Raw genomic sequence first — 15242 nt, 5'->3', positions numbered from 1 at the left:
ATTATGGACAGAATTCATTTAGTTAAATTGTAAAAATGTGACATCACATGGATGCAATCATTTGCATATACACCACCTCCATAGCATCGACAATGGCATTCACTCGCTCAATGATTCACACTTCACTAGAGCAAATGTTAGCTTCATCTCACGTCACGTCGAACATAAAATGATTCATTATAAATCACTGCTGCAGTCTACAATAGATACCGTACACAGATGTGTGTTCAGTTTCTCACTTTTCCTACACACCCCAGTGTACTGATAAACAAGACAACTGAAGAGGGGAAAAAACCTTGAGCTTTGACACTTTTGGTTTGAACAGCTTGTTTGTGTCTCAGTATAGACTTCAAGAGGATGTAGGGAGGTATCAGGAAACAATGGATGGTTTATTTTTAATTGTGTGATGGATCGTTTTGAATTATTACATGTTTTTATTCAGAGCATTTGACTGAAGACTGTTTTGTAAATGAGAAACTGTGTAATGGAGAGATAGCAAAGAAAAAAACAGTCAGAATCTGACAGTTGCTGCATCCAATATTTAAGTTTTTAATAAATTTAATAATGCTTTGTTTGTGACTGACGTATTTATATGAATGACACTGTCAAACCCTTATTCTTCTGCAATAGCTGGGGGACCTTGATGCTGTTTCCTATGCAGTGACATTAGCCATTCAAAACAGTGTATATTTACTGACAAGCTTTCAAGGAACATATTAAAAATAAATCTGATTGAAGATTAATTGTGACTAAATCATGATCCAAAATAGAGGCTTGAATTTACGCAAGTTACTGTGCTACTTGAGTCCATGAGTCCAACATGCACACAGAGTTTCATTCTGATCGGCCATTGTTAACTTTGTTTAATGGCTGCTCATATTTTTTTGGCTAATATAACTTTGTATAGTATGTCACTCCACTTTGACATACACTGCATGTCAAACTTCAAGTTGATCCATCTAGTGGCTAAAATGGTAATTAAAACTCTATTAAGCATCAACACTCATTGAAACTGTTTTTTAAGACATTTTCTACTATTATAGTGCCACCTATTGCCCGATTAACTACATTTTGCATGCTTGTTTACATTCATATGCTACATTGTTCACCAAATTCTGTGATGTTTTGAGTTTTCAATGTGTTTACAGGCATGTAGGTTTATGTAGACATGTCCTTTCTGTAAATGAGCCTGTTACAGCTATCCAAAAAGGAAAGTTAAACTATTTTTCAATACATGATCTAATCAGTCCAGAGATTCATACAACACTAGTTTCATTGCGATTAATCTAAAAAACCAGGGACTAGTACGCAAAAGTAGGTTTTTCACATATTCATGTTTTTTAAATGTTTTAATGTAATAACTGTTTGAGTGACAGCAGTGGTGTTAGTGTCAAAGTGTTCATTATGAGCAGGCCTATCATACGATATGCATTCTGTATATACATATAAATACAAACATGCATGTATATATTTGAGAAAATGTTTATTTATATTTAAAAATGTAATAATGACATCTTAAAGACCTCTGTAAGATGTCATTATTACATTTTTTAAATATAAATAAACATTTTCTCAAATATATACAATGTGGTTATACCATTGGGCCATAAACATTTCCTTCTTGTTATCAAACTATTTTATAACTGTAACAAGAGGAAATTCAATCATAAAACAGCGATCATAATATTTATCAGTATGTGGCTCTTTTTGAACTCTCGAAAGCAATGAAAATTAAAAATGTAAAACAGGAAATACATTAGGACCATTGTTTTTTTACACCCCTTAAAGAGGTCTGTACAAATTATATTTAGTGCATCCGGAAAGCATTCATAACGCTTCACTTATGTTGCATTTATTTCAAAATGGATTAAATTAATTTATTTCTTCAAAATATCAATGAAGTGGCTTCACAACAACTCGGTGAATGTCCTTGAGTGGCCCAGCCTGAGCCCAGGCCTAAATCACATTGAACATCTCTGGAGAGATCAGAAAATGGCAGGAAATCAGGTGTGCCAAGCTTGTGGCATCATATTCATAAAGACTTGAGGTTGTAAATGCTGCCAAAGGTGCATCAACAAAGTACTGAGCAAAGGCTGTGAATACTCATGTACATGTGTACTTTTCAGGTTTTTTATTTCTAATAAATTTGCAACAATTTCGAAAAAAATGTTTTTTACATTGACATTATAATGTATTGTGTAGAATTGAGGAAATAAATGAATTTAATCTTTTTTTTAATAAGGCTGTAACATAAAAAAAATGTGTAAAATATGACCACTTTCCCTATGTAGTGTAAAAATATATGTAAATGTTTTGGTTTTGCATTTTTTGTTATTTTATATACTTATATTTATATATACACACAATATTTATGTACACACACAGCATTATACAAATACAAACTTTTTATTTTAAAACACTAATTAATAATAGTCTAAAAATTATACCATGACTTACATTACTTTTAAACTTTAATACTACATTTTTACAAAAGGTTTTATGAAACAGACTCACGTCTCCTTTTGAGGTGACATAAGGAGGCAATCCAGATCGGCGTTGAACAAATGGAGGTCGTTCTCCTTCTTCTAAAGGAAAATCCCGTGGAAGTTTTCCTGTGAGCTCCTGTACAGACATTGTAATTTTTACTTTGTTTCTAATCACTTCATTACAAAATATCAGACCGCTTGACGCCATTAGTTAGAACAGATTGTTCTAATAAGTACACGAAGGTCTGATTTATTTATTTATTTATATTTTTGGCAGTTCTGCCATTTGGAAAAACACAAACAGTCCTCCATATGAAGACAAATCTTTAAAATGTCACACATGAAATTAAATAATTCCCTTTCACAACAGAGAGGGAGAGAAAATGAAATATAAATAAATCATGCAGACCTAGAAACTTTGTGAAACAGCTGCGTGCACATTGCCTTCAGTGCTAAAGTCAGCATTTTGTGTTTGTTTCTTTGAGCGAGCAATATTTCATAGCAGCTGCCTTAAAGTCAAATATTGTTCCAGAGTTGAATAAAGCATCTCTCACCGCCTCCAGGAGACAGACTTGTCGCAGTTCTCCAAGTCGACTGTTCAGAAGACTCTGCAGACTCTGTTTTCGCTCCTGCAGCTCTGAGACTCGCTCTGCTTGTAGTTTGCTGTCCTGGCAGCCTTGGACATCTAAGCATGAGCATGAATTACATGAGACAGAAAGATTAAAATGTAAAACTGTTAACCTTCGGCAATATTAAAAAGCTGTTAATTAAATAGAGTTAAAAATAATAACTATTATAATCTGGAAAATAAGCAATGTTTTTAATTTTTTTGTATATTTTAAGCTTTTTTTTCCCTTCTCCCTTTTTTTGAAGATGTATTATTTTGAAAACTTAGTCAACATAATAAAAAAAAAAAATTAAATGATATATTTATACACATTTACAATGAAATGTTTGGGATTTGTAAAAATAAATATGGCTCCATACCCATTTATAACGTACGAATGGTACGAATTAAAAAACAAAATCAACTAACACAAAAAAAAAAAACTACACAAAACAATATAGTATGCATATAAACACATTTAAATATTCCACATACAGCTATAAAAATATTAGGACCACTTGAAAAGTCTGGAAATTTGGAAGCGGGTATATGCAAACAGACTTTCAATTTTCAGACAGCCAGCCCAACAGCTTAATGGTCAAATTTATTTAACTCATTATATTTTAATAACATTACGATGTTGATGCTGTAAAAAGAGCCTTACAAATTTAAACTAGTCACATTAACATTTCAGAAGTTTATCATTGTCAGAAAAACACTAGCTGTGCATGAAGCCCATTATGCGTTTAGGTTAAAAATCATTTTAGTTTTATTCTGTAAACTACTGATGAATTTTAAACAAGATTGTAGCTAATTAAACCATGTTTACATAAAACAACAAAAGGTTCCATGTTTTCAGTTATTTACAATCATCTTTGACATCATAATATCGTTTCCACTGAAGTTGACCTTTATGGGATCAAACTAAAATAAACATTTTCAATAGCTGTATATTAATATATCATGCATAAATGCTAGAGGCTGAATGACTTTAGATTTTTGAAAGATGCAAGATTGCAAAAGATGCAACTGTTTTGCAACATGCCACATTTTGCGATTTATTTGCAAGAAATATATACACATGCTATTTGACAGCTCATAACACATTGCAAAAACAAGGCAACATTACCAATGATTCATTTTAGTGCAAAACAAATGTATTGTCAACACTTTTGCTCCATTAATAATGCAACATTAGCACCCGGGTTAATTTTACCGCTAAATAAATGCAGTAACACATTGATCACTGCACATACTAGTAAGAATTTAACAATAACAGATATTTTAGTGCAGAAATAATGCAAACATCCTCAGCACACAGATTTATGTGAAGTTATTCATAACATAACGCATGAAAGACAAAGGCTATAACAGTAAGCCATATTACACTGTCAGAGACTAGCTCAGAAGCATATTTTATCACTATGACAGTGCGCGCTTACTGGCTCATCTTGGTTATCAGACGTCTCCTTGCTGCACATCTTCACCGCGTTCACTGAGGATGATGTTTACACACGCTGAGATGTTTGCGCACTGCACGGTTTTTGCGCGGATTATGATTCATTTACAAAATATGTCTGCGTCTATGCTTCGTAAAGGGCAACAGCTAATAACATTACTTTTCCAGGGTTGTGTAAACATGATTGGCTACCATATGCTCTAGGGTATTTGCATGGATTGGGTTAACTAGCATCTGTTTGATGAATTAAAGTTCACTCAAAGTTCAGGTGAATCTCTGACGCTGACATATGACAATTAACATTTTAAAAAATGACTTTAAATAATCTGAGGGCAGTTTTATTCAGTGAACCTACCGTTATGTAGAAGGCTGCCATGTAGTTCAGGTCAAACCACAAGATTTGACAACCAGTCGATGTCAATCAAAAAGCGTCACGGCAGAGCATTAAAGTCGACTAGTCTGTGCAAACCCTAATAAATACGTGATAAAATATGCTTACCAGGTGATCCTAAGCCCATGGCAGTGATCACGCGACCTTTGACCTCCATAGAACAAAATGGGAAGTCTTCTGAACTGAGCTTTCGATCAATCCTCAGCTCCTGTGGATGGATAAGACAGTAGTTCTAATGAATAAGGTGTAATGCAGTTGCAAAGGAGACTGATCTAAACACACCTCCTGTCTTATCACCTTGTAGTTTGAGTCCCTTGAGACATGTCATCCAGCGTCGAGGGCCACGTTCTGCAGTATCCCAGAGGCCTGTGGTGGGAGCCACTGTGCAACTTCTCAATTTACTGCTGAGGCTTTTGTGGAGAGGAAGAAATAAACATCCTTATTAGTAAAATACACTAATAACTTCCTGAAAGTTCCCGAAAGCCATTTGTTTTGACTTTTGTCTGTAACAAAATCCTCTAAATGATGCCATATATGATCATGCTTTGCCACAAAATGCAATTTAAGCCCATCAGAACACATTCATTATGAAAGGATAATAGTGTTTTCATATTAAATGAAAAAAGACGGTGATCATTTCCATTCTTGAATCTTTGCTGTGCCACTAAATCATTCATTATGCAGTTATATACCTCTCTTCTTACTTTCTGGAAGTTACATCATCATGTGGAGGTAATATGACCACACTGTGTGAAAGCAAGAGCCCATATCAGGTCTACTGTGGTAATCCAAGTTACTTAACAAGGTACAAGAACGTTCAAATCTAGGTTTGCAGGTTCTCTGACTGTCATGACTAAGCAGCTCATAGCCAATTAAATGCACAACTTTTAAAGAAACATAATAATCAATGTAGTACCACAATTTCATGATAATAACTTTTTTTGGCAAATCAGCTGAAATTATAAAATGTGACTTGCTAATGCTTATCTGGGTTTTTATTGTTTTGTATTTTGACACACTCTGACTTGTTTAAAAAATTTTACATGACAATTGTGTACTTAAAAAATAAAGCATTTTTCATTCGTATTTTTTAAAGTTTTGAGTTCAGTCAACAACATTGTCAAAGCAATCTCTAAAAATGCAGTATTGTGTATGCCAGGTCAGTTGGTGGCTCTGACCTTGGCAAAACTTTACACGTGTAGTCCCACACTACTGTTTTAAAACCCATTGGCAAATGTTTGCATTTTCTAGACCCCAAACATTGCTTTCTTGTGAACAAACAGGAAAAACAAATAAAATGTATTGGTTCAATGTCAAAACAACCAACTTTCAAATGTTTTTGAAGATAGACACACACTCAAAAATTATGTTTGCTGTTTGTTTTTACAAACTAATTGTTTTATGTTTCAAACTAATTGTATTGCGTAATTGTTTTATGTTCAGTCCACTTAAATTTGTAAAAATAAATGAGGTAACTTAATTCCTTCATGTTTTCCCAACACAAATCGATTGTGCTGAATATTTTTTTTGTTTGCAATAACTCTAGAATTATTATATTCTGTATATTTATTCAATCAGATTCTAATTATAACATTCAAAAGGCATCATATTTTCTGAGCACTTAATTTCAAAAGAAAAATAAAGTTTCTATTAATCCTCACCTACTCTGGCTTGTATTCTTCTGACAAAATAAGAAGCTTAGTATTAGCACTTGCGATTACTGTGTCTTTATGATGAATCCCTTCACCCCAACTCACTGTACGTTACTTTAGATGAAAGCATCTGCTAAGGCTAAAGGTAAAGGTAATAATATCTTTTAACATTTTGGTAAAAAGAAAAAAATATTAAGATATCATTAATATTTCTTCAATAACAGGCAAACAAACATCATTTCTAAACAGTGTGTTTACTAACAGGCGTGCCAAAATTTGTGTAAAAATAACATTACAGTACAGCCATCTTTCTGTGACTTTTTTTCTTTTTTTTAATATTTCCTAAACAATAAATAACAGAGCAAGGAAATTTTTTTAAAGTATTTCCTATAATATTTCCACTTCTGGAGAAAGTTTCATTTGTTTTATTTTGGCTAGAAGAAAAACAGTTTTTAATGTTTTCAAAGCCATTTTAAGGTCAATATTATTATCAGCCTTGAGCAATTTATATTTTTTTCAATAATCTACAGAACACAATAGTATCTGGATGCAGCCTTTATGATGTAAGCTGAAATTGCATCACTCAGCGATGCAATGTCAGACACAATGAACTCAAATTGAGCGAGTGACGTCACTGTGATGGGTAGGGTTAGGGGTGGGGTTAGGTGAGCCCATTAAAAAGCATTGGATGCAGCCCAGATTGCACTGCACCAGGTCTGCATCCAGACCCCTCGCACAGAACAAACCATCATTATACAATGACTTGCCTAATTACTCTAACTTGTCCAAATAACCTAGCTAAACCTTTTAAATTGCCCTTTAAGCTAAATACTAAAATTTTGAAAAATATCTAATAAAATATTATGTACTGCCATCATGGCAAAGATAAAAGAAATCAGTTGTTAGAAATAAGTTATTAAAACTATATTGTGTATAAAAATATACAGGGGGGGCAAATAATTCAGGAGGGCTAATAATTCTGACCTTAACTGTATAGACCATTTTGAGGGACGTAAACAAAAACAATGGCCCCAACTTCCCCAAGGTATTTCAGTGTACAATCCAAAAGAGCCACATGTTGACAAATAATGTTATGATAGCTGTTTTAACATTACGTTATGATTGAATTTCCTCTTGTTACAGTTATAAAATAGTTTAATAACAAGCAGGAAATGTTTATGGGCCAATGACATGACCACATTGAAATGTGTATTCATGTTACATCATATTGAGTAGGCTATGCTAAATCACAAATGAAATTTGTGAAAATTGAAATAATTCTGCTTAATTTAATGTCATAACAAAACCCTTAATTTATATTTCCAGGAATATACATTTGAAATAAATTTTCACAATATTTTTATTATTTTTATTCAGGGTCAGTGCCTTTATTAGCCTGAAAAATAAAAAAAACTTGCACATTAGTACTCACAATACCACAAATAAAGCTTTAAATATCAAATGTCACAAAGCTATTTGTTCCTGAACCATACTTGGGATATAAATCCTGCTGGCAGGACATAGCCAGAACAAGCTGAATGCATTTTTGTTTGTGAGGAAGTGGCGTAGGTCATGTGGTACAATGGGTGGCTGGGAATGCACTCAACAAAACAAGACATAAAACCACCATGTGCGTAGTAAACAACAATGAAAAGCAAGTGTAAGCATAAGGGTGTAAACACAGAGCAAACTATTCAAAACAAATAGCTGTCATAATCACTTATACAGTATGTGCAATAGAACAAATAAGATCCTTAAAAATACTATGAGCACATCTGGTGAACACATGCATGTTAACAGATATCACACATCTCGACTCTTTTAGAGAGCTGACAGAAAGCATGACGAGAGGGTAAATGCTCTGAGATCAAACCCTGACTCAAAGAGAACAACGAGAGAGAGAGAGAGAGAGAGAGAGAGAGAGAGAGAGAGAGAGAGAAAGAGAAAGAGAGAGAGAGAGAGAGAGAGAGAGAGAGAGAGAGAGAGAGAGATAAACAAGGGATTTATGGGAATTTGATGACAAAGCAGCACCCGATGTCCCAGGACAAAACATGTGGATGAGATAAAGTGGGAGACAGAGAATCAACACTTCTACTGGATGGCACTGTCTATCACAATATAATGGTACACAAAATAAAATTACACATTAAAGAAAAAAAACTCGACTATGTGCAATCATCCTATTTTTTAAATATTCATTCATTCATTCATTTTTCCTTCTGCTTAGTCCCTTTATTCATTAGGGGTCGCCACAGCGGAATGAAACGCCAACTTATCCAGCATATGTTTAACACAGTGGATGCCCTTACAGCTGCAACCCAGTACTTGGAAACATCCACACACTCATTTATATACATATATTACGCTCAATTTACTTTTCTAAATTCACCTATACCACATGTGTTTAGACTGGGGGGGAAACCGGAGCACCTATAGGTAACCTATGCAAACACAGGGAGAACATGCAATCTCCACACTGAAATGCCAACTGACCCAAGTCGTACTTGAATCAGTGACCTTCTTGCTGTGAGACAACTAACCACTGAGCCGCCTAATTAATTGTCATTTTCAAGCATTCTACCTTGGCTGCTTTACCAGGTCATCTATTACACATTCTAAATCATTTGAAATGTGATGAAATTGTAAATGATCCTGTATTATTTTCGATATTTCAATGAACACAGGTGAGAATAAGTATCCATACATTTTATGCTGAACACTTCAGGAATATACCTTTTTTACATTAGACACTTGCATTTATGGTTTTCTTTGTACATAGTCTCTTTCGTACATTTAATTTTATGTGGACAACAAAAGGGGACATCATCTTTAATCTTTGATTTTAATAAAGATTTTATTGTCCAATTTTTACGACATTGTTACTTTTGTGAAAAATACCCATTACAATTCTTGATGCAAAATCAGCAGAAAGTCTTAAATGGTTAAATGACCCTAACAGCATATCAATAGCCATCCTTAATGCTACTATTGTAAAACTCAATGAATTTTCATTGCCATGGAGGACAAAACATGACTGTAAATATCTACCAATCGATCTCTTTCTATACATTTAAAATGAGGATTATTACCCCCCTTCCTGGTAATTTTTTCCCCCAATTTCTGTTTAACGAAGAGCGGATTTTTTAAACACATTTCTAAATATAATAGTTTTAATAACTCATTTTTAAAACTGATTTATATGATCTTTACCATGATGACAGTACATAATATTTGACTAGATATATTTTCAAGATATTCAGCTTAAAATTACATTTAAGGCCTCAACTAGGTTGATTAGATTAACTAGGCAGGTTAGGGTAATTAGGCAAGTTATTGTATAAGGATGGTTTGTTCTGTGGAATATCGAAAAAGATATTGCTCCAAGGGGCTAATAGTTTTGACCTTAAAATGGTTCTTAAAAAATAAAAAGCTGCTTTTATTCTAGCCAAAACAAAACAAAAAAGACTTTCTCCAGAAGAAAAAAATATTATCAGACATACTGTGAAAATTTCCTTGCTCTGTTAAACATCATTTGGGAAATATTTTTTTTTTTTAATTCAAAGGGGGGGCTAATAATTCTGACTTCAACTGTGTATATGTACAGGTTTGGATAGCTAATTAAGTAATTTATTAACAAACAAAAAAATACGACAAAATATGTCAACAAACCTGTCAACTTCATTTTCTATTTAAAAGGCTGATCTGACTGTTAACCACTATACAATAAAACAGTGTGTGAACTGACATGTTAATGACAGCTGTGGCAGGCAGGTGAGACTGTATACACAGCTGTGGTTAATGCATATGAATATCTAATCATAATCTTATCATAATTACATCAGATCTCTCAAACAAAAAACTCTCAATAAATAACGTACAAAATCAATGTACACTTGTAAAAGTTAATGTAATGTGATGTGTGAGCTGCTACACATCACTGAGATTTTTATTTTACAGACTGTTATCACTCACAATCTACTGAACAACAAACATAAGTACAACGAAAGAAAAAAATATATTTATCACTGAGTCAAGTTTTTAAGTATGATTCGCTTGAGCTAAAGGAGAAACTTTTCGCTTCAGTGAGCAGTTTAAAGGACCTACCTTGAGCAAATTAAGTCGCCGAGAAGATATCCAGAAAAACGACAAAGGAAAAACTAGGTGCTTAATTCACTGCATGTCCGAATATATTAACACGTTGGTGTTTAAGTTATTTTTATGTACGACGTCAAAAGTTTACCGTGTGTTCTACTGCAGACGTTGCAACTCTCTCAAGCAGTAATTTCTACAAGCCCTCCAAGCAATAAGGACGAAACCATCTACACGCGTTGACGGGGGTGTGCCACTCATAAATGCCACAACAGTTAACAGAAATGAAATTGTTATATATGATAGTATTGTTTTATCTATCCAAACAATTATTCAACTGTATATAAAAATAACCTATTTGGCGATAAAAATCCAAGTTATAACAGTAGGTTATTCTAATGGTTTCGGCTGCAAAGCGGACAGGTGAGCCTGTGGCGTCCGTAACAACCATATGGTTTCTAACTTAAACGACGCAGACAAGAATGATTTACTCTAAGTGCAATACTTGAGAGTTTATGGTAAACGACTTCTTTTATCTCTTAAATGAGAAGGAGTTTATTCAACACGTGTTGAGTGTCTGCTAAAGTAAGAGTTGTGGGTCCTCAGAGTATATTTAAAGGGACAGTACACGCAAAAATTAAAATCCACTCATGATTTAAGTTACAGAAATCTTGTTTCTAAAATTGTATTTCTTTCTTCTGCACAACACTGAATACCTTTTATTTCTGAAGACGTGTAATGGATTAAACATTAAATAAATAGATAAATGAATGAAATAATGCATTAATACAGATGGTAAGTCTCACAATTAATAAAAATCACCATGACGGTATCATTAATGTAGTTCACTAAATATATTGATTGTTCTAAGACATATTATAGACAAATAGTTAAAGGTAGTTGACTAATGATGCTAATAATGTTCATTTTTTTCCACAAACCAGTCATTGTCTTTATAAAAGGTTTCAGTGAATCATCAGGAGCCTTTTATTTTGTTTCACCCATGTACGTCTGTTATGTTTTTGACTCTCAATCAAAGTGATGGTAGCACTTGATTTACATTTTATGAATCACCAAGGATCAAGATTTTCCAACTAATATCTTTACTGTATAGTAAAGAAAAAATTCAGCTACATTATTTCAGTAAAATATATTTTAAAATAAATAAAAAGTGTAGAGTTTAAATGAGAACTTGCCTTGTTTTATATGAGCTACTTCTTTACGTCAACAGTCATGTGGTCAAACAAACGTTAAGTGTCAGCGGTGTTTACTTAGCAAGTTACTGACCTCGGCATCCAGCATTCTTCTTAACTTTCCTCTGTGCTTTGGGAGAGCAACTGTGACAATTTAAGTAATTATTTTGTCTCAGTCTGTGTAAATTCAAGTGAAAACGTTACTAAATAGTCACACAAAGAAAACAGGGAACATAAAATGAGCTCACAAGTTGTCTAAAGTAACACCTTGAACACTTGTTACTATGTGCAAGGTTTTCCACACCTCCATCTGCTATCTGCAATTCTTATTTATAGACTAAAATTCTGGCAAGGAAAATAGCTGAATTCATGCAAAATGTCCACCTTGTAATATAGTTACCTTTCCTTATGCATAAGCGCTCTCATAGTAAATGAAATGACCAGAATAACATGAACTGGCTGGGAACATGCCACCTGGAAATTTATGACACACTTTTCCTCCACATGACAGCATGGTGAATTGCTATAGCAGTGGGATCTGATGCTATTTGTGAGCATGAGACCTTATTGTAGAAATTAGAGGGGCTGAGATTAGCGCTTGGGGGCAAAGTGCTTTCTCAAAGCAGACAAAGGCAATTCCAAGGACTTGTCATGACCTGTCTCTCATTTGCACTGCCCTGTTTTAGCACACCAATAGGACTCTGCCATATAAAGCATTGGAGGATTACTGCTTGGAGATTACGCTCCTTCACGCTTTCCTTTTTTTTCTGGCCATTGCATCACTTTGGAGTTCAAAATACAACAGATAATGAAGAGGATTTCTAGGACATCAACAAAATGATTTGAGAATTATCTGATGGCCCATGATATGAAAGCTTATTTTATACATGTTGTTATAATAATAATTATGTGTATTTCTGTTTTTGTTGTCATAATTATATTGAGAGAGATTTTTAAAAAGCAAGTATAGTATAATTATTATAATTATTAATTATCAATTATGGTTAATTATGGTTAATTTTCAACCATGATTTTTTAAAACTGTCAAATATAAACAAATCTAAATTCATAATTTATCATTATTCATAGTTAAGATCTAGCAATCTTAAGCTTAAATGTCAAAATAGTGACTGTTTCCTCAGAACTGTTGCTTTTTTGCTCATGCTGTAGATTTCTGATCCCACAAATCTGACTTTTTACTTGCAATTCAGAAAAAAAACTAATAAACGCAGGTTTGTAAAGTGGAAATGAGTTTTGTTTTTTTTTGCTCAATTCTGCATTTGGATATCTCACATCCAATTTTATCTTGGATATCTGCGCTCATTTCTTGCTTTATTTCTTTATTTCTCACACTTCTGATAAAATTTAGTTGCTTACTGTCCATCCATCCATTCATTCATTCATTTATTCATTAATTCATTCATTCTCCTTTAACTTACTACTTTACATATTAGGGGTTGCCACAGCGAAATAAACCACCAATTATTTTAGCTTATGTTTTATACAGCGGATGCTCTTCCAGCCACAACCCAGTACTGGAAAACTTGTTTACAATTATAATATTTTTTATTGTTTAAAATTATTATTATTATTATTATGCTGTTTCCTTATTTTAATATTTACCAAGGCCTTAGCCAGCCTGGTGAAAAAGGTGGTTCTTTTTTCTTAATAACAATTTGGCTCATTTTCTATTTAATTATGAGGTTTAAAAACTGCATTTTCAGCTCTATTTTTTGCTGGATTAGCTTGTCAGATGGTCATCATCATGTCACCACATGTTTTGATGTACCAATAACATTTCCCAAAGATTTAGACTAAAGAAATATAAAAACAATACTTATATTTTAAATACAAATATATTACATCATATATCAATAGAAAAAATAGGAATCTGTTAAAGTTTTAAATTAAAAACAAGCCTATTGTCATTTATTAGGCAAATAATAAACTGACCAGCACATTCAACCTTCCTCAGTCAGAACTAATTTGTCGCCCCATAGATATTTTTAGATATTTTATACTATTTATGGTGACATAGCACCATATGGTGACTAGCATTTTATAAGTAAAAGGCATAATTGAGGACACATTTATGTTGAGAGTCTCAAAAGCAACTTGATTATAATTATCAATAACTACAGTTTAAGGCAGGTTAAATTAATAAAATAATTTTAATACACAGAATGAATGATTCATTGGATTTAACCTAAAAAATTAAGGTAAGTGTTTGCAAACAATTTATATGGGCTGAATTCAAACAAACAAATTTAGTTATGTTCAGCTTAATTTGTTTCATTTTAGCCCATATAAACTGTTTGCAACCACCTTAGTTTGCAACTTACCTTTAGTAAAATCCAGCGAATCATTAGTTTTTCAGTGTAATGAGCATAAACATTAAAGATGCAGCATTTTGTATTCCTTTAAGATTGATCAGCAACCCTATAACAATAGATTGTGAGCAAAGTTGTCAAAACTAATCTGAAAGACCCTTAATGGAGAGCAAAACTAAAAATCAAAGACTGTTTGTGGAGTACAATGAAATATGGTGTGACCAGCAGTGATTCTCCCTCTTTACAGCTGCTGTCCTGCAAACCTCTGCTGTCCCGCGCTTTGATCTCCGCAGGTCAGGTTACAAGGGTCAGAAAACAACCACTATGAGGTTTTAACAGCTACAAGATCAAGCCCTGCACTCTTTAAGATCTTTATGGGTATGCTGTAATCAGATATTCTGCTCTTCATACTTGCAGCCTTGTGAATTACATTCAGTAAATGTGATGATACAAGAAATACATTAATAACAAAGCAATTAAAACTAGGAACATTCTCTCTCAAGGACCAGTCCTAGTTTCTAAATTTGAAACAATAATATTAGTCCAAACCACAACTAACAATAACAACACTGACAGAATTTATCTTTGAAATCAAGATTCATTTTTTCTGATGAAATCCCAGACAAAGAGCTCAAGTATTTAAAAAAATAATGCAGCATGCTAATACTTAAAATATGCAGATTTCATCTATTTATCCAAATCTTATTTCTTGTTCTTAAAGCGAACGTTCATAAAAGAGCACCTTGTAGTACTTTTTTTCTGTGGAAAGAAAATAATCAAAGACTGTGGAGCTAAAAACAATATTGACTCTAACTGACTTTCATTGAAACATTATTGTTTTTCCAAAATATCTACCTTTGGTTTCCACATGAGAAAGCACCTCATGTTGTTTTACAACAACTGTCTGTGGTAAATATCTGAAGAAGAAGCATATATATATATATATATATATATATATATATATATATATATATATATATATATATATATATATATATATATATATATATATATATATATATATATATATACAGT

The 15242-nt window shown here is 33.0% G+C and overlaps 1 protein-coding gene across 21 annotated transcripts in view; it reads right to left on the bottom strand.

Annotated features, from left to right (window-relative positions):
• Positions 1-15242, bottom strand: part of ccdc120b (coiled-coil domain containing 120b) — a 41748-nt gene that overhangs the window by 11649 nt on the left and 14857 nt on the right. For 13 of the 21 annotated variants that reach the window (XR_015502102.1, XR_015502104.1, XR_015502103.1 and 10 more), the window contains 4 exons: positions 5241-5353; positions 5052-5151; positions 3041-3171; positions 2515-2622 (listed from right to left, as the gene is read on the bottom strand). Coding sequence is in view for 5 of the 21 variants with exons in the window: in XM_087272830.1 (XP_087128956.1) it covers positions 2515-2622; positions 3041-3171; positions 5052-5100 (288 nt within the window). In the remaining 16 variants the exon portion in view is untranslated. 21 annotated transcript variants of the gene reach the window in all.

This window comes from Danio rerio, chromosome 11 (assembly GCF_052040795.2).
Source record: "Danio rerio strain M-AB ecotype USA chromosome 11, GRCz13ab, whole genome shotgun sequence".
NCBI classification, from domain to species: domain Eukaryota; kingdom Metazoa; phylum Chordata; class Actinopteri; order Cypriniformes; family Danionidae; genus Danio; species Danio rerio.
The sequence above is the reverse complement of the archived record's forward strand: the minus strand, read 5'-3'. Positions and strand labels throughout refer to the sequence as shown.